Source organism: Camelina sativa, chromosome 11 (assembly GCF_030686135.1).
Source record: "Camelina sativa cultivar CO46 ecotype springtype chromosome 11, ASM3068613v1".
In the NCBI taxonomy this organism is placed as follows: Eukaryota; Viridiplantae; Streptophyta; class Magnoliopsida; order Brassicales; family Brassicaceae; genus Camelina; species Camelina sativa.
Window position 1 is genome coordinate 49874087 of NC_141890.1, and position 27122 is coordinate 49901208.

The following is a 27122-nucleotide window of genomic DNA, read 5'->3' on the forward strand; positions in this document are numbered from 1 at the left end:
TCTCACCTTTCACTGTAGCAATGATTTCAATGGTTGCGATATATATATTTTTTTTTGGTTCAATTCGTGCAAGAATTCGGACTTCTATCTAATTACAAAATTTGTAATTTTAGTTATTTACCTAAATTAGTGAAACGTTAAAAAGTTCATATATTTTTCAAATTAACCCTTGAGTATGATGGTATACTCCTATAAATTTTATAAAATCCAGGCACAAACCAATAATATCTAATAACATATGGAAAAGATATTACGTAAAAGTTCATAAGTTCAATAGCATTTGCATCCGATTTGTGACGTTTGTTAATGTTCATAAGGTGGTACTCGCAGAGTGTGAACCACCTATTTTTACACAGAAATTCCCAGCCGCTTACGGATATGTAGCTTCAGAAATTCGTCTCTACACATTTCAAGGTGATGTATACAGATCGGTGCTGTTATGCAAGAAACGCGCTATTTTATTTGCCCCCGGTTAAACGTGTTTTTCGTATATTAATATGACTATGAGTCTTATATTAATGTAATTAACCGTCACTCCATTTTCATATTCTATAATTTCAACGTAAAAGTGAATAAATTGCTTTAACCAAAATGGTTAGATAAAGGAATTGAAATCTAACGAATTCGTTCCATGGTTCCTCAACCTTCTTCATGAACAAGCCTTGATCCTAAACAACAAGTCAGAAAATGCTTAAGAACTTGTTGCGACCAAGTACAGTGTGACCAAAAAGTCTGACGTAGATTGGTCTTGATATATATAATCGACCATTTCTTTTCTCCTTGGGATCCATTTCTTTGTTTTAATTATAACCAATAATGTCTTTGAAATGTTTATTGAGATTTGTAAATGTGATGGACATCTAATTTTATAGCACTTATAAATAATACTAAAAAATATTTTGTTTCCAAATCTATTACAATTCTCTAAAATTCTAAAACTAACATTATATTTAAAAACATTATATTTAAAATTTAATTTTTCAAAATACTAAATGCTAAATTCAAAATACTAAACACTACCCATCAACCTTTAAATTTTTAAATTTTTATTAAATAGTGATATTTTTGAAAATTTGTGAAATATGTGTTATTTTTATCTTTAAAACATGTTTTAGTGCTATTTTATTGTAGTTTTTTTTATAGTCATATACTTAATATATTTTGACATTAAACGTGACATTTATGCGAGGAAGTTGATCATCATCAATATCTATATTTAGATCAGAAAGGTATGATCATTAGAAAAAAATATATAAGCATTTATGTATCCCACATTCGACATTTTTGCTTGAATTAACCATCGTTTTAAGTACTATAAAAAATCCAATCTGTCTCCATAATTTTTTTTGATAATATCTGAACGATTGTTTATTAGAAAACCAATCGATTCTACCAAAAAAAAAAAAATAGAAAACCAATCGAGTACTCTTCTTTTATTGTAGTTATTTAAAAATAATCAGTGCTATAATTAACAGTACAGTCGTCATCATTACATGTTTGGTAAGTGTCATGAGTTATGAAACCTCAAACACTATTTTCCTCTGTTTTTACGTTCGGTCGTTTCGTTTAAATTCAGGCAATCATTCATATTCCCTTTTCTATGGATTAGGTAAATTATGCGTACGACGGTATCTACAAAATAAAGCAACTGTTAGTGTTTTGGTAAAAAGTAAAAAAAAACTAAAACATTGTTTATAATTTTATATACGTCGGTGTAATACAGGGCAAGCTAAGAAACTTACATCTTTCTCTGTAATCTGTACACCGTCACTCCATTTTCATATTTTATAATTTTAACGTAAAAGTGAATAAATTGCCTCGACCAAAATGGTTTGATAAAGAACTAAAATCTAGCGAATTCATTCCATGGTTCCTCAACCTTCTTCATGATCATGCCTTGATCCCAAACAACAAGTCTGAAAATGCTTAAGAACTTGTTGCGACCAAGTACAGAGTAAGTAAATCGAGAAAGACCTTATTTGTCAAATAAAAAGATCCGACATTGACCAAGAAACAACACAAACAACTTTGTTAAAAGCCACCCCAAAATCACGATTCAATAGGAGACTCAACTTTGTTCTCCTCAGCTGCAAAGAAGGGAATGGGCTTTCTCGGAGCTGGAAGACGTCCAATGCTATCGACCTTATCTTGTTGTTTAGGAGGTGGTCGCGCTGCTTTTGGCAATAACCTTCCTTTCTTCTCAAACCATTCCGGTTTAAGCAATGCCCTTAAGCCCAATTTGTTGTAATACACTCTCCTCACTGATCCTCCTGCTGCTTCCACCACCTCTTTTGCCCTAACAGTCACTCTCGAAACCTGTAGTAAACACGGCATCACCAATTAACCAAACTTTCTAACAATGACTTGGCACAATGTGGAAAATGCAGAGAGACTATATACAGAGCAAAAGTTCATAATGCAAAAAATGGTAAACCTCGAAATGAAGAGGCCATTTGATCTCATCAGCACCACGACCCATTAGTCTTACTCCGTCTTCTATTTGCTTTCCTATGGCTCCCACATCCTACAAGCCGGGTGTTAAATGAGTTTACTAAAAAGAATCATCAACCTCGATTTAAACCAGTGAGTCAAGAGCGAGTATGTATAACTGTACCTTGAGCGTTTTCATTGTGATCAATTCATGAGAATCTATCTCCCCAGCGTTTATGAGTTTCGCTATCTTTCCTAGTCCAACCGGCTGCATCATCATACAACAAATCATATCATCAATACTGTCAAATTCAAACTCTAAATTCCAATCTACTTCACCACAAGCAGCTAAGACACAGAGTGACCCATCTGATTTAGATTCTCAAATTCGACCTAATCTAATGAATCAGTCACAGATGTAAAATCATTGGAAGCTACAAAAGCAATAAACTTGACATCAGAACACAAATCCAAGAACTGAAAGGCACGAGCTTTTTTGTTTGTTGTACCTGGAAATGAAGCTTGAATTTGTTCTTGAAGCCACGTTTGGGTAAACGGCGTCGTAATGGAGTCTGACCACCTTCGAAACCAAACTTCATGGTTCCTCTAGCTTTTTGCCCCTTGTGACCTCTTCCAGCAGTTTTACCTTTACCAGACCCAATACCTCTACCTTTCCTCGTCTTGAGTTTTCTTGGCACATTGTCTCTCAGATCGTTCAAACACAATAAACTGAACGCTCTAATTCCCTGAAACGACGAAGCCCTGTTCATAAAAGTTGGAATCTGAGTGAAGATCGGAGAGCTACTACTACGGCATTGAAGAAGTGGCGAAGAAGTGACGAATCTGGGTTTTGCGGTTTGATGAACGGATGAATTGATGAGTGATGTTGATATGATCGATGAGATCCTTCTTCTTATCATCTCTCCTTCGTTGCGGAATCAAAAGCAGATTTTTGGAATTTGAGATTTCTTCTGGTGAAATTTTTTAACATTCCATTTTTGGGGGATTTAGGGTTTATGAGATTTCAGTGAAGAGATTCTTCTTCTGGATCAAACAACATTTCTCTTTCGTTTGTTGCAGCCATCATTGATTTCTTATTGGGCTTATTAAGCACTGTCAGTTAAGGCCCATCTATGACCCAAGATTCTATGCCTAAATTCCGGTTAGGTGCTTAATTTTCCGGTTTAATGTGGTAAAACCCAAATTTATTACGCAAGAAACTACGTCGTTTTGAGTTGGACAGGAGATAAAATAATTTGGCAAAGGGTTTTAGGTCTTCCGCCGCATTGGATTTTTTTCCGGTAACTATTCAATCTCTCTCTCTCTCGTTAGCCGTCGACGAAGTGACCCTTCTTTCTCAGTCGCTTCCTTCGTTAGGTTTGAGAGTGACCCTTCATTCTCAGTCGCTTCCTTGTTCAAAAAGCTCAACTTTTTGGTTTGTTGTTTCGATTTTTGCAGGTTTTTGTGAAATCGTGAGAGAGTTGATTTGAGAAGAGATGGGATTGGATTACGAACCTAACGAAGATTTTGTAGTCGCTACCACAGAGGAAGTAGACGACGCTGAAATCAGTCCAGAGGAAGAGATTTGGATTCTCCAATATCCTTTAGGCCGAGTATGTTTTACATAATCAAAATCCCTTTTTTTTTTTTTTGTGTAAAAATATTTGAAAGATGCCTTATTACGTGAACTTGACGCAATTGATCTTATCTCCATGTTCTAAAAACTATAGGGACCTGCTGCAACGCAGTTTCCAGAAGTCGATGAGGACTTTCTTGAGTTTGATAATGATCTTGACAAAGAAGGAATATTTGGAAATTTTGTAGATTCATCTGGTAAGTTTTGATGGTTTTGATATCCAAAAGTTGGCTTCATTGCCTTAGGTTAATGTTGTTTGAATTAAGTTAGTTACCATCCTCCTCTCTTGTTGGTTTTTGTATAGGTACCAAGGTTGACCTTGCTAGCTATCCTCCTCAAGATACTGAGTCAACTATGATTTTACCTTCTGAGAATTCGACCATTGGTATATTCCTCTTTTATTGTGACTGGTTTAGGTTTTAGTCGTTTAGTTTTAGACAGTATTGTCCCCTGTTACTTATGTAATTTGTGGGTTTTTATGGGTAGCTGGGAGAATTTCTCGGCGAGTTGCGTTAGTTAGGTACGCTGAACCAAACGAGCTGCTTCAGAAGATAAAGGCAAGAAGCCAACAGAAGCTTGTTGGAGCAGTGACGAATTCCTCTGGGAAATACTCTAACCCAACTCAAAGTAGCCGTCTTAAAAGCAGCAAACACTCTGCTTCCTCACGTAGCAGCAAACAGAAGAGCTTGTTCTCTAGCTTCACCGAGGCTCCAAAGTCACCCAAAAGAAAGCATTCTAGTTCTTCCTCTGGTAAACATGGCATCTCGACAAGTACTTCTTCAGAACGATTGGAAAAGTCCAAAAAGAAGAAGATTATGAAGATGGAAGAGTAATTGTTGTTCCTTATAAACAAGTGTTCTTGACGGTTAAAGATGTTGAGCAGACAAGAAACAGCTTAGTATTTGTGTTGGAATTCATAAGTAGTTTCCATGATTATTAAAGTACAAGCTTATTAGCTTACCTTGGAACAGGTCAAAGTTTTAAATACAGCTTTTTGTATCTTAGTAAGGGTGCGAGATTAATACAACAGCTAAGATCTCTCTTGTTCTTTTCTCTTCAAGCCTCTGTGGTTGGAATTGTTTCAGAGAGTTGTGATATTGGCTTCCATTGTTGTGGAGTTTGAGCCTTTTTTATAGAGAGGGCATGGATTTCTTTCATCTCTTCTTCAAGAGCAGCGTTTATAATGCGGTGCCTCTCGAGCAATCTCTTCTCTTCAAACTGTTCCGAGACAATCTCAACAACAAAACTCGCCCCGCAGCTGGAACAAAAGAGTAAAGCTTTAAGACTGAGAACTGGAAATTTAGATATCAAAAGTGATGATGGTTTAGTGAGATCATAAGACTTTACCCTCCAGATGTGTCGATGACTTCCTAGTTTTACATATAACTGAAGCCAAATTAGTGACGTATACAGAGAAAGATCACAAAAGTAAACTTGCTGCTTCAATAATTTCACGTACACACGAACCACATGAGTGAGAGTATGATTCAATCTTAGAACAAAAGAATCAAAAGATTTCTCTTAGAGAAACATGAGTATGATGATCCAATTTGGTAAAGTTCTACTTTTCATCAAGAGACAAAAGATTTCAAACTGTCATTGATCTACAACTCCATCTTTCTCCAATATATGGAAGAACAGAGGATGCATGTGTGATAAATCAAAACTCATAAGTTTCTTCTTACTTTGGACAGATTCAGAAGCCAAGAACAGAAAAAAAATATTGCAGGTAAGGGGATCAAATTGACTTACCAGATGAACAGGATTGAGTTTTGAAGTCAATGAAGCTTCGACTTGCTCCTTCGATACACCCATCTCCCTCTCTTTCTGCTTAAAAGTTTGTGCAGCTATGATTTGCAAAAACTTGGTGTGTCCCCTAATGACTCTAAATGGGTGAACCGAGTGAATCCGGGACCCAATCCGAATATATTCTCTTCTGACTCTATTCATTCGATACTATCCATAAACATACCACAAACCTCTTCTCAACTTTATGACATTCGATACTATCCATAACCTCAAGTTTAATCGCCAACAAAAACGAACCAGTGGACAGTCTCTAAAATATTCAGAACCAATCTTTTGAATGGTCTTGGCATGAATTTGGTCAGTAAAAACGTCAAAAGAGTGAAGAACAGAGTAATTTATATGCATCTGAATTTCCACCACTATAAGTTTCTGCAAATGATCATCATAATATAAATGCAACCTTTTCCTGAAAAAGCCCTTGGTGTTTATCTGGATGCCATTTCAAAGCAGCAGACGGGAAACTGCAAACTGATACTGAGCTCTCCATCTACAACACAACAGAGAAATAACAACAACACAATGTTCAATCTTCTCGATTCAATAACATGTTGTATTGGGCCTTTGAGCTTGGTAGCGCAGTAGCCAATCAAAAAAAATCAGACTAGGGTAAATGTTGGGTCTCACAGTGAAGTGAGAGCCCTCCAAAAATAGGCGTATGCCACTTAGCGTGGAGAGCACACGGTATTCTTTAGTAAAAGGCGAAAGAATAGTTCGCTTTGTGCTCACCACATGGCTGCGTGAGTTTAGCGTCAACGATAGTGTAGTTTATATATACCCAAATTTTCACTACCAAACTTTCTTAGCCTCCGATGTGGGATACGCGTTTAAGCTCCTTGTTAAAAGGCTTTGTGTGATTATACTAAAGCCCATTACCATTCTCTTTTGTCTTTAATAGTATCACTTACAAAAATTTCACCAACCATATTTTAATTTAATTATTCTTGTGATGGAAATTTGAAATTTCTTCTTTTATATGCATATTTCCCCGACCTCCCGATTTGGTTTCCTTAAAGTGCCATTCATTCTATAACAAGAAAAGATGATGTCTCATGGATGTGTTATAAAGTATTTCAACGATGCATGAAGGAAAAACTCGCCTGAAGAATATCTATATTTTAATTCCTTTGGTATGGAAGAGAAGATTGTGTTTGTGTATAGCCTTTTTAGCATCAGAACGCTTCTCCTAATTACTTCAAGTTCAATATCCCTCAAGCTGAGAACCACAAAATCACACTATAGCAGTGTTCACATTCTTGAAACCAAAAATCTGAACAAACTAATCAACCATAAGATCCTAAATCAAAATTCTCAAACTTTTCACATCATACATTATATTCACAATGTTACATAACAGAACTGCCATCAGATGAGTATTTTTTGGTCCATAATTCGAATTAACGGTAACTAAAAGATTCATATGATTTTTGTGATCTCTTAAACAACTTGCTTGTTACTAAAGTTAACTCACGGTTGACATTTTTAACACACGATTGAAAAAAAAAATCGATAATTAAGTTTTATCTTTAATAAATTTGCATAGGTTGACAATACGGCCAAAGGTATAAATGTGACCGTTATATGGAAGATTTCTTTTATTATTCGGAATGCATATGGACAATAGAGATACCAATTCCAAAATTTCTTTTATTTATTTCCCTTTTTCAGTAATATACCCTGCTTGATTCAGTAACAAAATATAATATGCATCAAAATAAAGATTCGATTACAAATCTTTTCTATGATTAGAGAGTTTTTATATCATTAATTTACATACTACAAAACAAATCAGATTAACGTCCCAATGTAAATTTAGGTTTACCACGAAAACCCTTACTATATTATAATAAAATCTTTGTCTCTCTCTCTCTATATATATATATTTTCCTCCTTCATGGCCGCAGAGAATTTATAGGACAATAAACTCTTCTTTGACCATCCCTTTACACCTCTCTCTCTAATCTCTCGGAAGATAAAAGGCTAAATTAAGAGAGAGAAAAATATTACTTGTCTCATTATCTGTGTGTTTAACGTACGAGATGGGAAACTGTGCCATCAAGCCAAAGGTTCTCAAAGATAATGACGAGGATCTTGTTCCGGTAGAGCGAGATACGGCGGCTCCTGTTGATCATGAAAAGGATCCGGCTGACAAGAGCGAGAAGAACAATGCTCCTAATAACGCCGCGGAGGAAGAAGCAGCTGCGGCTGCTGCTGCACGACGGAGCGAGAAGGGAAAAGAGATTTTGATTGAAGATGACGTGGACGAACACAACAAACGCCCATCTCTCAGTCACTTGTTTCACGAGGTATGTGTTGAATTTTCTATTCTTATTCATCATCTCTATGGTTTTTATTCTTCTATATATTTATAGATTAGTGTTCGGTAAGGATCTAAATTGTTTATACAATACTTGTCGAAAAAATGGGATAGTACAGATTCAATAGTTTGTGTGTTATTAGTCATTTAATCAGCAATTGATAGCTTCAAAACAAAAGTTCTTTACCTTAATTTACTGTTGTACAATTTCTTAATATTATGGCCGGCAAGTTAGGAACCAGACCGTTTCTTTTTTTTTTAGGATTATTACAAAAGACAAAATAAGATATAAATAAAAGCTTTCTCTTGCCTTCTAAGTTTTAACTTAAGGACCACTTTTGAAAAAGTAAAATCTTTTCTATAGAGTTAGTGGATGTGTTTTTACATTTTATATGTGGAAGTGGAACCTAATAAAGTGACAATAATTTATTTGACCCCTAAAAAAAAGTTACAATGATTTATCATACCGGCATGTCCAAACCGGACTGATTTATCTACTGGTTTACTCACTTTTCAAATCAATTTGTGGATGGTTTTTTACTTTTTTTTAAACAGGACAAGGTAATAGTGGAGAAAGAAGTAACCGATCTATCTCCGGTAAAACCAGATACTAATGACAAAACCGGTCCTTCTTCAGAGGTTTCAAAGCTTGATACTTCTGCTCTAACCGCTCCTATTGTCAAAGCTCCAGAAGAAACCTTTGACGTTCAGACACGAAATGACCTCGAAGTTAAGATTCCAAAAGATTCTCATGTTAAGACTCCTGAAACTCCTAAAGCTAAGGAAGCTGAAGAGAATTTTTCAGAGAATTGGGAAGTTAAGTTTCCAGAGGAGTTGGAAGCTAAGAAAACATCAGTAGTTGTTAAGGTTGGAGGAGAGTCAAAACTTCCAGAAGCATCTGAGGTTTCTGCTCCTAAGTTGTCTGAAGTAAAGGTTACAAAAGAATCAAATGTTCCTGAGGTCTTGGAGGATAAGAATATTCCAGAGGTTTCTTCTGCTCCTGAACTGTATGAAATTAAGGTTACAAAAGAGTCAAATGTTCCTGAGGTATTGGAGGATAAGAATATTCCAGAAGTTTCTGCTCCTGGATTGTCTGAAATTAAGGTTACAAAAGAGTCTGAGGTCTTGGAGGATAAGGATATTCAAAAAGTTTCTGAAGTTAAGAGTGATGAAGTTAAAGCAGCAGAATCAGAACTTTTAAAGGTTTCAGAAGTTAAATCTACAGAGGATTTAGAGATTAAAGTACCAGAAGTTTTTGAAGTCAAGACTCCTGATACATCAAACGTTAAGGTTACAGATGAATCGGAAGTTAAGGTTAAAGATGAATCAGAAGTTAAGACTGAGGCTAAGACTGCAGAAGAGACAGAAGTATCAGAGTTTAAGGATGCTCAAGAGACGATCGTTACATCTGAGGAAGACAAAGAAATTGTGTTGCCTAAAACAGAGGATGAAGCAAAAGATGTGTCTTTGGAGAAGCAAGTCAAAGAGTCTACTACGACATTGTGTGATTTAGGAACCAAATGAGTCACGAGAGACTACAGAGAAATTACCAACCAGGAGTAGCTAAAATGATATTCTTTTTTAAAACCATGTCATGGTTTTATAAAACAAAACAAAACAAAACAAGAAAAACGATTTAACATTCTTTAGGCAATTTCAGTTTATGTGTTTAATATCTCTTATTGTTGTTTTTTTTTTCTTACAAAAATCCGCATGTCCCCAAGTTGTACACTTTGCAATAAAGATAATTTTTTCATGTTTGTGTGTTTAACAGTTTACTACATGTTTAGTAAATTTGTAGATATCTAGCAGCTTGAGGAAATGGGCAAATAAAATGATATAGTATAAGGAGTTAAAAGTGGTGTGACAAAAGTTAAAGCAAAGATTTCTTAAGAGTAACTAGGTTTGATCCCGTGGTACACCACGGGACAATTTTTTTTAAAAAACTTTTGAATATATTATAAATAGATCAAGTTTTTTTCGAGTTTTAATATAAATGTTACATTGTTATATATGTGTGTGTTCTCACAGTAATTAATAAAAAGGTTAAGATAGATATTATTTATATATTAAACTAACTCAAATGTGAAATAATCTATATCCGAATATACTTGTTTGGTTACAAAAATTCTAAAACTATTTTTAAAATATAGATATCCGTTTATAAAAATTCAAATCACATCATATACTAAAAAAATCTAAAATTTTATTAACTTAATGTACTAAATAGTAATTTAAATAATTAAATATAAGATTAAATAAAAGTGAAAGGAAAATTATATTTTAATCTAACATATTGCTTTAAATTAGGTCGATAGATTTTAGAAAATTAATATTATCAAATAAGGAAATGATTGTGTTTGGTTGTAAGAATTGTAGAGAATTTAGTTGGGACTTGTTTGGATACAGAGATAAGATATGATGACATAAAAATGTACTTCAAAAATGTTAAGATAGACTAGACGATCTACATATTATATGTGAATGATCAATATATTATTATATGAAGCCTAAATTTTAGCACATACAATAAATATATAAGACAAAAAAAACTAACACTATATTTTAACTAATTACAACCTTCAATTCATTGCACACGACATCGTTTTCATTCTGTAGATCATCAATCTTATCATCACCACTGTTTCTCTCCTCTCTGCTTTTGCCCCACAACACACAGTAGAGTCCTATAATCAACAATATTCCGCCTAAAATGCTACAAAACCATATACACATGTATAAGTTAATTTGTTGAATAGATAAGATAAAATGAATTAACTATTAAAGAAGATTATTGTAGAACCTTCCAAGACTGATGATCTCGCATAAGAGAATTGCTGAAGAGAGGAGTGTGAAGAGGAGAGACAAAGGAGTAAACATTGATAAGAAGACAGGTCCCTTCTTCTCTATAACCCATGACTGCAAATAATATGCTACGCCTGTTACAATGAACCCCTGCATATAATGTCACGTTTATATTAATTAATTTAAGATTATTTGATTTATGACATACTAATACATATTATGTAATGAATTAGAGGTAATTACGCAGTAAATGACTGCAACGAGTCTTAGGTTCCAACCAAGCTTCCATGCTGAGATATCTCTCTCGAAAGCAATTGCGATGACAAAGGACTGAATCGAACTCAAGAGGCATTGAAGTGTTGTGAAGTATAGCTTCGAAGGGTAGACCTTTAACACACGACCCTGTTTGTAAATACGAAACAAATTTAATTAAAAATAGCAGAAAAGATTGTCACAATTACTCAACAATAATAAAATTATATAAATAAATCTATTAAATGTAAGGTTCAATCTTTGGCGAGTACTCAACTCTTTGGCCTAGCTATAAAGTAATTTCAATGGGGTGATGTATAAAGCAACTTGAAAGATAGAAAGATACCTGTAAAACGAGCCAGAGACCCCAGAAGACGTTGGAGGCGATCATGAGGATACATCCTTTGAGCCACGAGGTGGAACCTCCCGAGACGTGGCCGGGTTCATGATGTTCTTGGCCGTGACTGAGGTGATGGCATAAAGGTAATTTAAGTAGTGGACCTTTGTAAAGAGCTAAGGTAATGACCCCTCCCATGCACACAGTAATCCCTACAAGCTTCGCCGTTCCTTGTATGCTCTTAACCTTAAGCCTCTCCATTCTTTAGATTAATACAAAATAAATAAATCTTAGAAAGACTAATTAGGTATTAACTGAAACGAGTCAAATTAATTAAATTAGCATCTATTGTAAATTTGTAATTAAAGTATACCCAAATAAGAGAGCCATGAAGAAAGTGATGGCCGGAAGGGAAGCTGTTGTGGCCGCGGCTAAAGTGGCCGACGTGTATGATAATGCGATACCGTTTAAGTCCAAGCTCAATGTCACACTGAAACCCCAACATACATAAATTTTAACAGATGAGTCCAACATAGATATATGTAGCATTCGTTGTATTTTTGCTTTAATTTGCGCGTTTTAGGTTATACCTTAAAGTTTAATGAACTTTCTTCAAATACTTTTATAGTATGTTTTTTTCCTTAAAAACACACAACGTACAGTATAAACGCATAAAAACTAAAGTTTATCATTCGCTTTTGTAAGTACGATCGATTCTCGAAGAAAATTACTGTAAACTTCAATATATATATATTAAAAAACGCAAATATTTGTGTACTTCATACTATCATGGATTTAAATAATAATAATCATAATAATCATAATAATAATAATAATAATAATAATAATAATAATAATAATAATAATAATAATGTCATGGATTTTATGTATCACTTTGTATATTTTTCAAATTCAAAATGATGCACGAAGAAAAAACCAACAAAATTGTTGATTTTTTAAAAAAACTTTAAATAGAAATAAATCGTTTAACCCTATACACGCAAACAAAATTCTCGAAACGAATGAATTAAAATGTACTTGCAGCAGACATACCCAAATAAGGAGAGCATGAAGATCTTGATGAAGGTCACAAATGAAAGAGGTGGAGCACTTTTCCTAAAGGGAAGAAATAAAGAGAATACAATACAATGAATATATATAAAATTATATATATATACATAGAAAGTTTACAAAAATTTATGGTACATACACAAACACAGACATAGAGTGAGAGAGTAATATATAGATATGTACCTCTCGAAGAAGAAAGCAAGAGGAGCCAAGATGGTAGCAAAAGCTTGACGATAGAAAACGAAGACGAAAGTGTTCATTCCACCATTGAAGACGGCTTTGGAGATCAAGAACATGATTGTATATATCACTTGTATTATAGTCACCATCATATATGGTTTCTTCGATTCCATGTCCATGGATCAATTTGATGATGTTTGGTTTTGTTTGTGAATTCTTGGAGATGTATAAATGGGTTACTGTTTATAGTGTTCTTCTTCTTCTTCTGTTTTTTTCTTCTGATAGTTTATATAGTTTTCTTCTTTTGAGATATATAGAATAAGAAACTAAGTGGGTATTTATATAAGTACAGACACAAGCACGCAGCAACTTGATATATTATTACGGTGGTGTTTCAAAAGTAATTGAATAAATATTTAAAAGTAAGTAACTACGGGCTGGTATTGGATTCTTATTTATAAAGATTTTTGAAGAGTTTAAAAAAATCACTATAAATGAATAAGCAAAAGATTGTTAGAGATTGTTAGAAAGTTTTGTTGATTAGTTTTCTAAAATTTTGTAAACTGCTGCAAACAATTTCTGTATTTTTGTGATATTTTCCATAACTATTTTGTAAAGAAAGTGTTTATCATGAACCAATAACATAATAATTGAATTCATTAAAAATTTTAGATTTTTTTTCTTTAATTGAATAACACAAAATTTTTAATGATTTTATAAAAGTCTAAATCCAATAATCCAAATTTGTTAAGATTTTAAATATCTTTTTATAAATCACAAACTAATAACACTAAAATTTTACAGAGTTTAACAAAATCTTGATCTAATAACAATAGATTCTACAAAACATTTAAAGGCTTTAAAAATCTATTTAAATTTCAAACCAATAATCCCGCTAACAGTGAATGAAGAAAAAAGACGTTTATTTTGTGTCACAATCTCACTATATAACCAACCAAATTATATTATATTTGATGTTGACTAAAAGTATATATTTTTCTCCTTCCGTCCATTAATCACCACCACATCTTCTAAATTTACTGCACGGTGTGGTTTAAATATAGTTTACAACACTGTGAAGAATGCGGATCATAGATTCGACGAAAATAAACATTTTGTTAGTAAAATGATGAAAATCAAATTTTTCAAAAGGAATATAATGATGAAATCATGAAGTAGTAAAGAAGAAGATAACTTAAACAATGGAACACGATATGGTTTGATTGAAAAGATAACGCTCATGGTTCTGTTGGAAGATACAGTGAAATCACAATTATGCTCAATCGTTATGCAATTAATGTATGTACGTTTAACGATTGAAATTAAAAACAATGACATCATTAAGATGCTTCTCAAATTAAAGAGGAAAATATCCCATATCACCATTTTTTTGCGGCTTATTTTTTTATGTTTTACACCAATTTGGGACTAATTAAAACCAACATATTCTTGTTATTAATTATTGATGTGCATGATACAATAATTAAATAGAACTGATCTACATACTTTAAATATGGGGATATTTGCATGTCCCTAAGTAGTACACTTTGCAAGAAAGATCATTAAATAGAACTGATCTACATACTTTAAATATGAGGATATTTGCATGTCCCTAAGTTGTACACTTTGCAAGAAAGATCATTAAATAGAACTGATCTATGGATCTATGGGGTTATTTGCATGTCCCCAAGTTGTACACTTTGCAATAAAGATCATTAAATAGAACTGATTTACATACTTTAAATATGGGATATATGCATGTCCCCAAGTTGTACAATTTGCAATAAAGATAATTTCTTTGTGTTTGTGTGTTTAACAGTTTACTACTTTTTTTTGTCAAACCAACAGCTTACTACATGTTTAGTAGATTTGGAGATATCTAGCAGGTTGAGAAAATCATTATTGGGCAAAAAAACCCACCCTAAGTAAAATGATATAGTAAAAGGAGTTAAAAGTGGTGTGACAAAAATTAAAGCAAAGATTTCTTAAGAGATTCTAGACGATCTACATACTATATGTGAATGATCAATATATCACATGTATTATAAAAAGCCTAAATTTTAGCACATATATATATATGTAAGACAACAAAAACTAATAGTATCTTTTAACTAATGACAACCTTCACTTCATTGCACACGACATCGTTTTCCTTCTGTAGATCATCAATCTTATCATCACCACTGTTTCTCTCCTCTCTGCTTTTGCCCCACAACACACAGTAGAGTCCTATAATCAACAATATTCCGCCTAAGATGCTACAAAACCATATACACATGTCTAAGTTAATTTGTTGAATAAATAAGATAAAACGAATTAACTATTAAAGAAGATTATTGTAGAACCTTCCAAGACTGATGATCTCGCATAAGAGAATTGCTGAAGAGAGGAGTGTGAAGAGGAGAGACAAAGGAGTAAACATTGATAAGAAGACAGGTCCCTTCTTCTCTATAACCCATGACTGCAAATAATATGCTACGCCTGTTACAATGAACCCCTGCATATAATGTCACGTTTATATTAATTAATTTAAGATTATTTGATTTATGACATTCTAATACATATTATGTAATGAATTAGAGGTAATTACGCAATAAATGACTGCAACGAGTCTTAGGTTCCAACCAAGCTTCCATGCTGAGATATCTCTCTCGAAAGCAATTGCGATGAAAAAGGATTGAATGGAACTCAAGAGGCAATGAAGTGTTGTAAAGTATAGCTTTGAAGGGTAGACCTTTAACACACGACCCTGTTTGTAAATACGCAACAACAAATTAAAAATAGCATAAAATCTTTGTCACAATTACTCAATTAGCATAATCAAATATATTATAAATAAAACTCTTAAACGTAGGGTTAACATTGGCGAATACTCAACTCTTCGGCATGCATATAAAGTAATTTCAATGGGATAATGTATAACGCATTCTGAAAAGATAGAAAGATACCTGTAAAACGAGCCAAAGACCCCATAAAATGTTGGAGGCGACCATGAGGACACATCCTTTGAGCCACGAGGTGGAACCGCTTTTGGAGTGTTCATCCCGGTGAATATGTTCTTGGCCGTGATAGAGGTGATGGCATAAAGGTAATTTCAGTAGTGGACCTTTGTAAAGAGCTAAGGTAATAACCCCTCCCATGGACACAGTAATCCCTACAAGCTTTGCTGTTCCTTGTATGCTCTTAACCTTAAGCCTCTCCATTCTTTAATTTAATACAGAATCAGTAAATCTTAGAAAGACTTCTCAGGAATTAATGAAAACGTGTCAAATTAACATATAATGTAATTAAGTATATACCCAAATAAGAGAGCCAAGAAGAAAGTGATGGCCGGAAGGGAAGCTGTTGTGGCGGCGGCTAAAGTCGCCGACGTGTATGATAATGCGATACCGTTTAAGTCCAAGCTCAATGTCACTCTGAAATCCCAACATAGATAAAGTTTAACAGATAAGTTCAACATAGATAGATACCGTTAGTACGTATAGTATGTAGCATTGATTGTATTTTTGCCTGTTCGCGTATTTGTTTATACCTTATGTTTTATGAACTTTCTTTAAATACTTTTAAATGTTTTTCCTTAAAAACACACACAATACTACAATAGTGCAAACGCATAAACAATAAAGCTTTTCCAATTCGCTTTTGTTAGTACATTTTTTGAAGAATATTGATAAGAAAATTACTGTAACCTTTAAATGTCAATTACATTTTATAGTTTTTCAAAAAAAAAAGAAAAAAATTCACATTTTATCAACAAAATACAAGAAAACGCAATATTTGTGTAATACATACTATTATGGATCTTTATGTTTCGTTTTGTATATTTTCACAATTTAAAATGATGCTCGGTGAAAAAACAAACAAAATTTGGTTTTCTTTTTTTATAACGTTAAGCAGAAATAAATCATTAAACTCTATATACGGAAACAAAAATCTGGAAGCAAATGAATTAAAATGTACTTGTAGCAGACATACCCAAATAAAGAGAGCATGAAGATCTTGATGAAGGTCACAAATGAAAGAGGTGGAGCACTTTTCCTAAAGGAAGAAATAAAGAGAGAATACGATGAACATACATAGAAAATTTACAAAAAAATTATGATGTCCATACACACAGAAAGAGAGAGAGAGAGAGAGAGAGAGAGAGAGAGAGAGAGAGAGAGAGAGAGAGAGAGAGAGAGAGAGAGAGAGAGAGAGAGATCGGGAGTAGTATATAGATATGTACCGCTCGAAGAAGAAAGCAAGAGGAGCCAAGAAAATGGTAGCAAAAGCTTGACGATAGAAAACGAAGACGAAAGTGTTCATTCCACCATTGAAGACGGCTTTGGAGATCAAGAACATGATTGTATATATAACTTGTATTATAGTCACCATCATATATGGTTTCTTCGACTCCATGTCCATCGATCGATTTGATGATGTTTGGTTTGAATTCTTGGAGATATTGGGTTACTGTTTGTGATGTCCTTCTTTCTTTAATTTATGTTTTTTCTGATAGTTTAGTGTTCGTCTTTTAAGTTAGAATAAGAAACGAAGTGGGTATTATATATAAGTACAAACACAAGCACGTAGCAATTTGATTTTTTTATTACGGTTGTGTTTCAAAGTAATGGAATAAACATTTTAAAGTACGTAACTAAGAGTGGATGAGGAAAAAAGAGACAATTATTTTGTGTCACAATCTCACTACACCAACCGAATTATATTATTTTTAATGTTGACAAAGTATATATTTTTCTCCTTCCGTCCACAAATCACCACACCTTCTAGATTTACTGCACGGTGTAGTTTACAACACTGTGAATGCGAATCATTTGTTCGACGAAAATAAACATTGGTTAGCAAAATGGTGAAATCGTATTTTTCAAGAAAGGGATATGTATAATGATGAAATCATGAAGAAAAAAAATTATGGCTTTAATAATGAAACACGTAAATTAATATAATAAGGTTTTTGGCTGTTGTTAATGTGGACATAATGGTTTGATTAAAAAGGATAACGCTCATAGTTCTGTTGGATTTACTATTAAACAATACAGTGAAATCACAATTATGCTCAATCGTTATGCAATTGTTATGTACGTTTAACGATTAAAATAAAAAATCAATTACGTCATTATGATGCTTTGCATAGTTGATTAATGTAAAAGACTTTACTTTTTACTCGTATAGTAAAACCAATAGTGAACTCTTTTTTTTTGGTAAAAACGTATAGTAAACTTGCTCAACTATATATAGTTTAATCGAATTCCTCTTGTTCCACTCCCACTCAAACAGTCATATCTAACATCTGATTGACCTGGACGATTCGTGAAACATGTGCAGTGCGTAAAGTAAATTAAGTAATACGTTCGTTCATTAAAAAAAGTGGAAGTTCATTATTGATTGTCAAAAAGAGGTTCGAAATTGATACGCAATGTGATTGGTTATAGCTAGATAGATAATTCATGCACTTGACGACTAGTTGAGAAATTTAGGAACAGTTCAAGTTTCATGATGCTTTTTGTGCCTAATGATAATTGAAGACTATCTGGTTTTATAGACTTACTCATGACCCATAACATAGAATCCTAACTAAAAATAAGCTGTCCCTTGGGAGATATCCGATAGTACTCAATATCTTAGTATAAAGATAGGAGAATCAATTTTTTTTTTTAAAAGAAACTGTAAAAGTTAGAAAACAAAATAAAAGGACCAACGAGTTTGGTGACCCATAAACATGTGGTGTAACGTATAGAAAACAAAAGTAGATGGTGATTGTACAACCCGCATACGTCCAGGTCATCACGAGTTATGGCCATGCAAAACTAATCTAATCAATCCATATATTATTACTTCATAAAGTTTTAGCTTTTCTTGTCCCTTTTTCCCCTTTTTTAAGAAAATATCCACATTTTATTAATTTTGGTGTCTAAATAGAGCATGTGCTGGTGCTGCTGGGTCGTTGAAACCAACATTAAAAACCTGGAAAACCTAAAACGCCACATTTTACTTTGCTAAAATTGTTGACCTGGATATATATGCATGGCTACAATTTATTTCTTAGGAGTTTCTTTTTCACTAATCAAGTAATGGATTGGCTGATTGTATTTGTAAAGATAAAAATCTCATAATCAGAACGATCCACGAATCTATATCGCACGGGACCTTTCCGAAGGGTCGGTGCCATCGAGATAAACATGTATTGAATACTACGTTTAATTGTTTGTCAATATTAGTCTTCTTTATTTTCTTTTGATAAAGGACTTTCAATTAAAATGCATAATTAATGACGATTACAAGCTATGACAGAGACGTAATTCAAAATTTAAAAGATAGTCTTCAAACTAATGATACTTTACTTTCTTATCTCTCCCATCTTGACTACGCAAGTGTTCTCTTAACTCTTAAGCTCCTTTCCCCGTTTACTGCATTAGTAAGTGTTTTCGGTCGTTAACTAAATTAAAAAGTACAATAGAAAAAGGAAAAACCACTTGCATCAATAAACAGACGTCTCATCCTAAGCAATACTCTTTCGTTTTTTTATATACCTTTAATTATTATTTGATAATATCAGTAATTTAGGGCATGTCCAGCCAGTTTCTATATGAGATGTTTTTATTAAAAAGATAATAAAATGAAGAGAGAAAAGGAAAAGAGAAGATCTGTTGCTCAACAGACCAACTAAAAAAACATTTTTAAGTTAAAAAGTGACACTTGTCACTAATTTATTGAGCAATCATCAATGTTTCTTTCTGCTGGATTTGGTCTTAGAAACAAAAATTAACCGTAATGTTTAATAAACAAACATATGACCCAATAATGAGATATTGAGATGAATGATGAATTCAAGGAATATACGCATCTCCGATCTTTTTCTTCCTCAACATCTTAAAGCAAAGCCTACCGTCTCAAAAAAAGAAAAAGTCAGACGAAAGAAGAAAAAGCAAAACAAATCATGGTTTGGTCAAAACGAGGAGGCAAGACTCAAGAGCTATCGTTTTCGTCTACTTCACAAATTTCAAAACGTTTGCATTAAAATTTCTACACCGGCACAAAGCTAGCTCCAATATCCTAAAAAGTGAATGAACACGTCTCTCCCTTTATCGTAATTTAATTGGGCCAATACGAGTTAAATAGATAAATAGACGAGAAAGAAAACTCGTAATGGGCTTCGCAGACCAAAGCCCATAGTGAGTCATAAATCACGTGATGTGCACGTGAGTATGGGTTTTAGTTCTCTGTTCTTCATCTTCCTCAAACTCCTTAACAATGCTAAAACCCTCAGTTCAATGAAAACTCATCTCCGCCATTACAATCGCACATGAAACCTACTCGTTTCCTGAGTTAATCATGCAATTCGGGTCTTTTAAACCCGCATTCCTCCGTCTCGCAGCTTCCTCTTCCACCACCTCCGTCGTCGAGCTGCCGCCATTACCGCGTCAAGCGATCTCTGTGCTGGTCGCGAGATTCTCTTCTTATAGCTCCGGCTTCGGTCATTTTACTTCTACAAGACGACCTCAATACGACGAGGAGTCACGGAGTGTTAGGGTTCCGGTGTGGTGGGATTTCGAAAACTGCCATTTGCCGGCGGGTACGAATGTCTTCAAATTGTCTCAAACCATCACATCCGCCGTTAGAAAGAGCGGAATCAAAGGACCCATCACAATCACAGCCTTCGGAGACTTAATCCAGCTCTCTAGAACTAACCAAGAAGCTCTCTCCGCTACTGGAATCACTCTCACTCATGTTCCTCAAGGTCATCTCTATGCAAAGCTTGCTTTTTTAACTGATTGGGAAAGAAAAAAACTTAAAACTTTTTTTTGATGTGATGTGATTTCACAGGTGGGAAGAACAGTACGGATAGATCTTTGATTACAGATCTGATGTGTTGGGTTAGTCAAAATCCACCTCCTGCTCATCTCTTCCTAATCTCAAGCGACAGTGATTTCGCGAGTGTGCTACACAGATTGAGGATGAGCAATTACAACATTTTGCTCGCGGGATACGAAGAAGCTACGCCTGGTGTGTTGTGTAGTGCTGCTTCCATTATGTGGGATTGGGATGCTTTAGTTAGAGGGAAATACACAGCATGTAAACACTTTAACCAGCCACCGGATGGTCCTTATCATTCATGGTATGGTCACTATAGAACTCCTCTTCTTGACCCATTTGCCACAGCCACACCTCCCACTACCAACAACAATCAAGTAGTATCTTTTACTAGTGTGAAAACCGTAGAGTTGCTTGAAGCGAATGCGAATTCGGGTTCTTCTAAGGCATGTCGTCGTATCCCGAAAGAAGTTGTTAAGCAGATTGGTTTGATATTGAGTTGGTATCCTAAGGGAGCACCTATTACTGAATTCCGTGAGCAGCTGCGCAAGAGGAAAGTATCTTTAGATAGAGACTTTTACGGATATAAGAGTTTTTCGAGGTTTCTGTTATCTATGCCAAAGATCTTACAGGTTGTTCCAGTGGGAGATGGTATGTTTTTAATTCATGCTGTTAACCAAGATATGGATATCAAAGCCTCAGCGCCGAAGTTAAGTAGTGAGAATCCCAAAAATCTTAGTGTTGAAAAGATGTGTCAGAAGATGAAACAGAATGATGAAGACGTGCAAGAGTCCTCTCAATCTCAAGAGTCTTCTCCAGAGTCTGTTTTAGTAATTAGGCAGGTGGATGTTAAGGCAAAAGACGAATCCATGAAGCAAAACCAGCTAGCTTTAACTGTTGTTGATGATGTTTCTTCTTCTGAGGAAAAAGACGGATTTCGTTAGAAGCTATATAGACTATGGTTTGGTTCACCTGAAATGGAGTTAGAGCATCTCCAAGAAAAGAAACATATTTCTGGAAATGGAGACGAAGGGAAAGGAGTCGTTGGTGAAGAAAATGTGGTGGATAAGGACTTAGAATCTCGAATTGCATCTTCTACATCTAATGAATCTGCTGAGGAGGTAGAAGCAGACACTAAAGTAGGCAACGAAAAATCTAAGAGTCCCGGGCTTGTGATTCGACTTCTAAAGAGATTCAAGTTTTTTTGGGGAAGAAATGCAGACGTTAGCAATGCAGCAGCAACTAAACCTCATCAAGTAAATGACATTTTTGCACAAGATTCTTTTTGGAAAGATGTTGAATCTTTCATTAATTCTCCAAGAGGGTTCGTCCTTGTTTCTCACTCAATCTCAAGGTTCTTATTCTTCTCTTTTCCCTTAGCGATGTTTCTGCATTAGCTTTTCAGGGAAATAATAGCCAATTAACTGCCAGTTTCTTTGTTTTATTACTTGTTCAGAGAAGCGTTGGCTAAGAGTCTGAAGGACGAAGGACCTTCATCTCTCAAACCTCTCGATGTATCCAAAATGCTTGATTTAGTATCTCTGTTAATATCAGAGAAGGAATGGATAAAAGAGAGCCCTTCTTCTGATGCTCTACCTTTTAGAGTAACTAGGTTCACCGAGAAAAGCTTTTGTGTTAGCAATACACCTACTACGGATGGATTGAGATCGATATTTGTGAATATGTCAAGATCAATGCGAGACAAAGAAGAAGATGGTGAGATAACTCCCAAGAACATTGGTATGATGAGCCAGAGACCTAAAGAAAGATCGAGAAGCCAGGTGATTGCGGATTGTCACAAGTTGGTAAAGAAGATAACAGAGGAGAGCCCTGGTGGTTATAACATGAGTAACTTGAAGAAAGACTTTTTGGAAAGATTTGGATACCGTTTAGAATATCATAACCTCGGTTATCCGAAGCTTCAGTCTTTGATACAAATGATGCCTGAGGCTAGGATTGAATCAGGATACATTGTTCCTTCGTCAACCCCGGTTCCATATGAATCTGATTCTTCATTCGAAGATCTTGGTCCTGTTTCCAAGTAGACTCGTAAGAGTGAGCCATCTGATTATGATGACTCAGAGACGGAGGAGGATGAAGCTTCTTTAGAAAAGAGTGGCGACGGAAGGAAGAAAGAAGATGAAACAAATAGCGATTTACTCCAAATTTTGGGTTCTTGGGACACTGACAAGAAGCAGAAGAAACCTACAGAGACTTTTGGTGAAGATAAGCTTGTTGAAGGAATATTGATTAGCTTGAGAAAGAAACCATCATGCGATTCAAAATTGAAGAAGTTTGTTTTAACCGGCGGCTAAAGATTAAGGTCTTTAGATTATATAACTTAGTTGGTAGTAGTGTTGGTTTAGCTGGTTCTGTCCATTACGATTTAGGCACATTCGATTATGATTTTATAGGATTATATTAGACCTTTTTGAGTAAAAATAATAATAAAAAACGCCATGTATTTGCAACGTACTCAGTACTCTCAAAGGTCACAGCAGCAGGACCGGGAGCGATCAGAGCAGCAACAGAGTCTGCTAAATCTAACCCCGATGGCTACCAAAATATATCTCGATGATGCGTCACGGTGATCGCATTGACGTACATATTTACCTAAAAGTATCATTTTAATATTAATTATTTGTTTATTTTAACTTACGATAGTGAGGAAATATGATGTTACACAATACATTGGTTAATAGATAATATAATGTATAGTTCAATGCTAAGAACACCGAAAGAGTGAACTCTTTTATTAACGTAAATTATAAAGGCAAAATATATGGAACCATGTAATTATTAATTAAGTCCGGGGTACGTAATCTCAACGGGAGACAAAGCGAAAGTTTCAGGTGCCGGAGACGGAGACCATTCCGACTTCTCCGCCTGAAAATCACAATACTCTCTCAGATTATTCCCTTCCATAGTCGTAAGCCCTAAAGAAGTAAACATAACGGACCAACAATCTTTTTCGATCAACCCAACTGCTCCACAACAATCTTTGTCGATTCCACCTTTAACCGCCGCTCCATTCGTAGCAATTTGACTAAGGAAAAACTTGACGATCTCGTCGGTGCATGACTTAAGCTCCAACCCCGCGTTCCAACAATCCATTAAGTTTCCCGCACCGGAGTGATCCGTAGCCAGCGTCGAGACCTGGATCTTCCTTGCCTCGGCGACCATGATGATGACATGAACGGTCGATATGAGATACGAGATCGTTAGAAATGTGACAAGAGAAGGCTTTGAAGTAGTTTTTGTAGCCATTGCTTCTTTTTTTCTTTACTTGTGTGAGATGTTGTATGCCTACGACTACGATATGTGACACCTATATATATAGTGGAAGAAACTAAAAATAAGGAAGCTGTGAAGTTTTTGTTAATCGGTAAATTTGTGCTATTTATCAGAAGTGATCGTGGTTAATTAATTTCCCTCTTTATTGCACTCTTTATAGTAATATCATCCGTTACGTTATTATTTGTATTCGTATCCCTTGATATCTAATGGGCCAATTGAATTGGGCTTTATAAATCATATTTAGATCATATACTAATTGTTTTAGTATAAGCCCATTCCATGGTAACGACGCTGTAAGTTTTTCAGGCGAACTAAGGAAGAATGAGCGCGACGGCGGAGCTGCCGACGAAAGAGGCACACGTGCTTAAAGGGCACGAGGGAGCGGTTTTAGCGGCGAGGTTTAACGGAGACGGGAACTACGCTCTCACCTGCGGCAAGGATCGGACCATCCGTCTCTGGAACCCGCACCGTGGAATCCTGATCAAGACCTACAAATCCCATGGCCGTGAAGTCCGCGACGTTCATGTTACTTCGTATGATCTCAGCTCTTTTTCCGTTTCCAATTTTTCGTGATTTTGATTCAAATTGGTGCAGTTTAAGTTTATTATAGTCCAAATAGTTTGATTCTGATACTAATGTCAAGTAAATATCAGTGTTCTGTGGTAGAAGCATTAGAATGAGAGTGTTTGTTTATTCATAGTTCTATGGTTTTTTGTTGCTTGCAGTTAGAAATATTAGAATTAGACACGAAAAAATTTAAGATTTTTATGAGTTTGTGTTTCATTATTGTCAAGCAAATATGTGGTGGAGGCTAATATTGATGAGTGTGTTTGTTTGTATATTTCATGTTTTGATGATTTTGTTTCATTTTTTATCACAGAGACAATGCCAAATTTTGTTCATGCGGTGGTGATCGGCAAGTTTATTACTGGGATGTTTCAACCGGACGTGTAATTCGTAAATTCCGTGGTCACGATGGAGAGGTATATGTCTTAGGAATCTGTATCTCCTTGGTTTTGGTTTGCGTATATGTATTAATCATTTGTGTTCTTCTAATGAACTAATGATCTTATCAGGTTAATGCAGTGAAGTTCAATGATTCATCATCTGTAGTTGTATCAGCTGGTTTTGATCGTTCTCTACGTGTTTGGGACTGCAGATCTCACAGTGTTGAGCCTGTTCAGGTTTTACTTCATTCGTATTATGTGGTTTCAAATCCTGCCAATAATGTAGAACCAAATCTAACTGGATTTTTCTGTTTTTTATTGTTTTCTCAGATCATTGATACGTTTTTGGACACAGTCATGTCTGTTGTTTTAACAAAGACTGAGATTATTGGTGGTAGTGTTGATGGAACCGTTCGCACATTTGACATGCGTATTGGCAGGTTTGTATAAACTCAATACAAGAAAATAAACTTTGGTATTGTTTTTTTTCTACTGAGTTCTGAGTATCAAATAATTGATTGGGAATTTTTTTTTGTTTTTCTTGGAATCAGGGAGATGTCAGATAACCTAGGCCAACCAGTTAATTGTATATCAATATCAAATGATGGAAACTGTGTTCTAGCTGGTTGCTTGGATTCTACTCTGCGTCTACTTGATAGGTAAAAGAAACGAAATTTTATGTAAATAACTAAACTTTTAATTTCTCTTTCAGATGTGTCTTAATTCTTGTGAGTCTCTTTCGAAATTACAGAACCACAGGAGAGCTACTCCAAGTCTATAGAGGTCATATTTCGAAGGTTGGTCATTAGTATAAAAGATAAATGTAATTATAGTTCATAATAGCTGACGACATCTTAGTTACAACATTAATGACTGTTTGTTTTTGTGTGTAAACAGTCATTTAAAACCGATTGTTGCCTCACTAATTCGGATGCACATGTAATCGGAGGATCAGAGGACGGATTAGTTTTCTTTTGGGATTTGGTAGATGCAAAAGTGGTATCGAAATTTCGAGCTCACGATTTAGTGGTAAAGATTCATTTCTTTGCTTTTATAGCCTGTTTAAACTTTAACGAGAAGTGTTGATCTTGATTTTTTCTTGGATATGTTATATTTTTTTGGCAGGTGACAAGCGTGAGTTACCACCCTAAAGAAGACTGTATGTTGACCTCTTCAGTCGATGGTACAATTCGTGTCTGGAAAAAATGAAGAGAGACAAAAATTCTTCTTCATTATGACGAATCTTGTTTCCATGTTTTCAGTTTTTTAACATTTTGAGAGTATGTTGTTTGTTGTATACAAGAGCCTGTTTTCGGAGGTGAAATGTTTTGTAGATTTGCTTACCTGCACGCGAAGAAACTCTTTTGGGCTTGGTTTAATTCTAAAAGCCTAATTTTTAAAAAAATTAAAGGACGTAAAGAAAAGGATGGACTTTAGTAAACGAAAGCCCATATATGAAAAAAAATGAACGGAAAGATATTTGAGGATCAAAAAAGGTGTGGCTGCTGGGATTCGAGCCCAGGTCTCCACGGCCACAACGTGGAATTCTAACCACTAAACTACAGCCACTTTGGTGGAAACCTTCAAATTTAGTAATATAAATCCGTAAATTTTAACTATTCGATTACCCATCAGGTTGGACTTGGAATCAAAGAAAAAACCTTTTTTGGTTAAAATATTTTCCCTACTTTACCTTTTGAATCTACCAAAATAGAAATTCAAGATTATTATTCTTCTTCCCATTATTCTCACGTTTAAAAAGACAAACGAAACTGCAGCTCTGATTTTGATATATGACTTGCAAAAGAGAATAATCACATAGCTGGAAAATATGGGGGTAGCAGTGAAGAAGAACATGGCAAATAGCATATTAAGACCAATCTTTTGCATGTGTTCTTTCACATATTATATCTATTTAATCTCTTATCCGCCGTCCTGTTATTTTACTTTCATTAGGAAGACAGATTCAACTTCACAAATCACAATTAACACTTTCCTTCAAGTGATATATATCTTTTAATAAATACAAGAATTTGACATATTAAAGTCATTTTTCCGACCAACTAATATTTAAAAAAAAAAGACTTTAGACGACATTAAGCAATAACGATAATCGCTACAGTTTACGACATTAAGTATATATATATATATATATATATATATATATAAACATGAGATTTATTTCCCTATTGAGATTCAAGATTTTGATTTAAATAAGTTTCATTTGTAACG

The 27122-nt window shown here is 34.6% G+C and overlaps 7 protein-coding genes, 2 non-coding genes and 2 pseudogenes across 12 annotated transcripts; 4 read left to right on the plus strand and 7 right to left on the minus strand.

The window, feature by feature from the left end:
• Positions 1-1831: 1831 nt before the first annotated feature.
• Positions 1832-3512, minus strand: LOC104727096 (uncharacterized). Its single transcript, XM_010446104.3, has 4 exons — positions 2940-3512; positions 2615-2698; positions 2435-2524; positions 1832-2316 (listed from the first exon to the last, which is right to left on the minus strand). Exons 1-4 carry the CDS (start codon positions 3348-3350, stop codon positions 2050-2052), a joined length of 852 nt encoding a protein of 283 aa, XP_010444406.1. The 5' UTR covers positions 3351-3512; the 3' UTR covers positions 1832-2049.
• A 140-nt stretch (positions 3513-3652) lies between these two features.
• On the plus strand, positions 3653-5223 carry LOC104727098 (mediator-associated protein 2). Of its 3 annotated transcripts, none has more exons than XM_010446110.3 (5): positions 3653-3731; positions 3889-4043; positions 4161-4263; positions 4371-4451; positions 4553-5223. In XM_010446110.3, the coding sequence occupies exons 2-5, from the start codon at positions 3927-3929 to the stop codon at positions 4897-4899; spliced, it is 648 nt and encodes a 215-aa protein (XP_010444412.1). In that variant the 5' UTR covers positions 3653-3731; positions 3889-3926; the 3' UTR covers positions 4900-5223. The 3 variants fall into 3 exon arrangements, with proteins under 3 accessions (XP_010444412.1, XP_010444410.1, XP_010444411.1); XM_010446108.3 differs by having other exon boundaries at positions 3665-3807; XM_010446109.3 differs by having other exon boundaries at positions 3713-3773.
• Positions 4948-6614, minus strand: LOC104727097 (protein BOLA2-like). Its single transcript, XM_087475058.1, has 3 exons — positions 5819-6614; positions 5414-5436; positions 4948-5324 (listed from the first exon to the last, which is right to left on the minus strand). Exons 1-3 carry the CDS (start codon positions 6014-6016, stop codon positions 5123-5125), a joined length of 423 nt encoding a protein of 140 aa, XP_087331184.1. The 5' UTR covers positions 6017-6614; the 3' UTR covers positions 4948-5122.
• LOC147935626 (U5 spliceosomal RNA) lies at positions 6493-6610 on the minus strand. The gene has a single exon (XR_015573231.1). It is a non-coding gene; the product is annotated as a U5 spliceosomal RNA (small nuclear RNA).
• Positions 6615-7778: 1164 nt separating the features above from the next.
• LOC104727099 (uncharacterized) lies at positions 7779-9945 on the plus strand. Its single transcript, XM_010446111.3, has 2 exons — positions 7779-8178; positions 8745-9945. The coding sequence occupies exons 1-2, from the start codon at positions 7912-7914 to the stop codon at positions 9711-9713; spliced, it is 1236 nt and encodes a 411-aa protein (XP_010444413.2). The 5' UTR covers positions 7779-7911; the 3' UTR covers positions 9714-9945.
• A 718-nt stretch (positions 9946-10663) lies between these two features.
• LOC104727100 (WAT1-related protein At5g64700-like) lies at positions 10664-13147 on the minus strand. The gene is made up of 7 exons (XM_010446112.3): positions 12838-13147; positions 12637-12699; positions 11957-12073; positions 11593-11845; positions 11238-11396; positions 10993-11144; positions 10664-10905 (listed from the first exon to the last, which is right to left on the minus strand). Exons 1-7 carry the CDS (start codon positions 13011-13013, stop codon positions 10755-10757), a joined length of 1071 nt encoding a protein of 356 aa, XP_010444414.1. The 5' UTR covers positions 13014-13147; the 3' UTR covers positions 10664-10754.
• A 1647-nt stretch (positions 13148-14794) lies between these two features.
• Positions 14795-17430, minus strand: LOC104727101 (WAT1-related protein At5g64700-like). The gene is made up of 7 exons (XM_010446114.3): positions 17060-17430; positions 16810-16872; positions 16134-16250; positions 15783-16038; positions 15425-15583; positions 15180-15331; positions 14795-15092 (listed from the first exon to the last, which is right to left on the minus strand). The coding sequence occupies exons 1-7, from the start codon at positions 17236-17238 to the stop codon at positions 14942-14944; spliced, it is 1077 nt and encodes a 358-aa protein (XP_010444416.1). The 5' UTR covers positions 17239-17430; the 3' UTR covers positions 14795-14941.
• Positions 17431-20559: 3129 nt separating this feature from the next.
• LOC104727102 (uncharacterized) lies at positions 20560-23121 on the plus strand (annotated as a pseudogene). Its single transcript, XR_015571090.1, has 2 exons — positions 20560-22000; positions 22103-23121. The product of XR_015571090.1 is annotated as an uncharacterized LOC104727102 (transcript).
• Positions 23122-23426: 305 nt separating this feature from the next.
• LOC104727104 (egg cell-secreted protein 1.5 pseudogene) lies at positions 23427-23931 on the minus strand (annotated as a pseudogene).
• A 261-nt stretch (positions 23932-24192) lies between these two features.
• LOC104727105 (uncharacterized) lies at positions 24193-26355 on the plus strand. The gene is made up of 8 exons (XM_010446116.3): positions 24193-24476; positions 24824-24926; positions 25020-25127; positions 25221-25330; positions 25442-25549; positions 25642-25687; positions 25788-25919; positions 26016-26355. The coding sequence occupies exons 1-8, from the start codon at positions 24265-24267 to the stop codon at positions 26097-26099; spliced, it is 903 nt and encodes a 300-aa protein (XP_010444418.1). The 5' UTR covers positions 24193-24264; the 3' UTR covers positions 26100-26355.
• A 32-nt stretch (positions 26356-26387) lies between these two features.
• Positions 26388-26459, minus strand: TRNAH-GUG (transfer RNA histidin (anticodon GUG)). The gene has a single exon. It is a non-coding gene; the product is annotated as a tRNA-His (tRNA).
• Between the last annotated feature and the right edge of the window lie 663 nt (positions 26460-27122).

Coding starts and splice junctions, on each gene's coding strand:
- LOC104727096 (XM_010446104.3), bottom strand. CDS start 3,350: ATGATAAGAAGAAGGATCTCATCGATCATATCAACATCACTCATCAAT. Junction 2,699..2,939: donor AATTCAAGCTTCATTTCCAG/GTACAACAAACA, acceptor ATGATGATGCAG/CCGGTTGGACTAGGAAAGAT. Junction 2,525..2,614: donor TCACAATGAAAACGCTCAAG/GTACAGTTATAC, acceptor CCCGGCTTGTAG/GATGTGGGAGCCATAGGAAA.
- LOC104727097 (XM_087475058.1), bottom strand. CDS start 6,016: ATGAATAGAGTCAGAAGAGAATATATTCGGATTGGGTCCCGGATTCAC. Junction 5,437..5,818: donor AACTCAATCCTGTTCATCTG/GTAAGTCAATTT, acceptor ATGTAAAACTAG/GAAGTCATCGACACATCTGG. Junction 5,325..5,413: donor GTCATCGACACATCTGGAGG/GTAAAGTCTTAT, acceptor CTTTTGTTCCAG/CTGCGGGGCGAGTTTTGTTG.
- LOC104727099 (XM_010446111.3), top strand. CDS start 7,912: ATGGGAAACTGTGCCATCAAGCCAAAGGTTCTCAAAGATAATGACGAG. Junction 8,179..8,744: donor TCAGTCACTTGTTTCACGAG/GTATGTGTTGAA, acceptor TTTTTTAAACAG/GACAAGGTAATAGTGGAGAA.
- LOC104727101 (XM_010446114.3), bottom strand. CDS start 17,238: ATGGACATGGAGTCGAAGAAACCATATATGATGGTGACTATAATACAA. Junction 16,251..16,809: donor TTCATGCTCTCTTTATTTGG/GTATGTCTGCTA, acceptor TTGGGATTTCAG/AGTGACATTGAGCTTGGACT. Junction 15,093..15,179: donor GAGATCATCAGTCTTGGAAG/GTTCTACAATAA, acceptor ATGGTTTTGTAG/CATCTTAGGCGGAATATTGT.
- LOC104727105 (XM_010446116.3), top strand. CDS start 24,265: ATGAGCGCGACGGCGGAGCTGCCGACGAAAGAGGCACACGTGCTTAAA. Junction 25,550..25,641: donor ACTCTGCGTCTACTTGATAG/GTAAAAGAAACG, acceptor TCGAAATTACAG/AACCACAGGAGAGCTACTCC. Junction 25,688..25,787: donor ATAGAGGTCATATTTCGAAG/GTTGGTCATTAG, acceptor GTGTGTAAACAG/TCATTTAAAACCGATTGTTG.
- LOC104727100 (XM_010446112.3), bottom strand. CDS start 13,013: ATGGACATGGAATCGAAGAAACCATATATGATGGTGACTATAATACAA. Junction 11,145..11,237: donor TCGTTGCAGTCATTTACTGC/GTAATTACCTCT, acceptor CATTATATGCAG/GGGTTCATTGTAACAGGCGT. Junction 10,906..10,992: donor GAGATCATCAGTCTTGGAAG/GTTCTACAATAA, acceptor ATGGTTTTGTAG/CATTTTAGGCGGAATATTGT.
- LOC104727098 (XM_010446110.3), top strand. CDS start 3,927: ATGGGATTGGATTACGAACCTAACGAAGATTTTGTAGTCGCTACCACA. Junction 4,264..4,370: donor AAATTTTGTAGATTCATCTG/GTAAGTTTTGAT, acceptor GTTTTTGTATAG/GTACCAAGGTTGACCTTGCT. Junction 4,452..4,552: donor TTCTGAGAATTCGACCATTG/GTATATTCCTCT, acceptor TTTTATGGGTAG/CTGGGAGAATTTCTCGGCGA.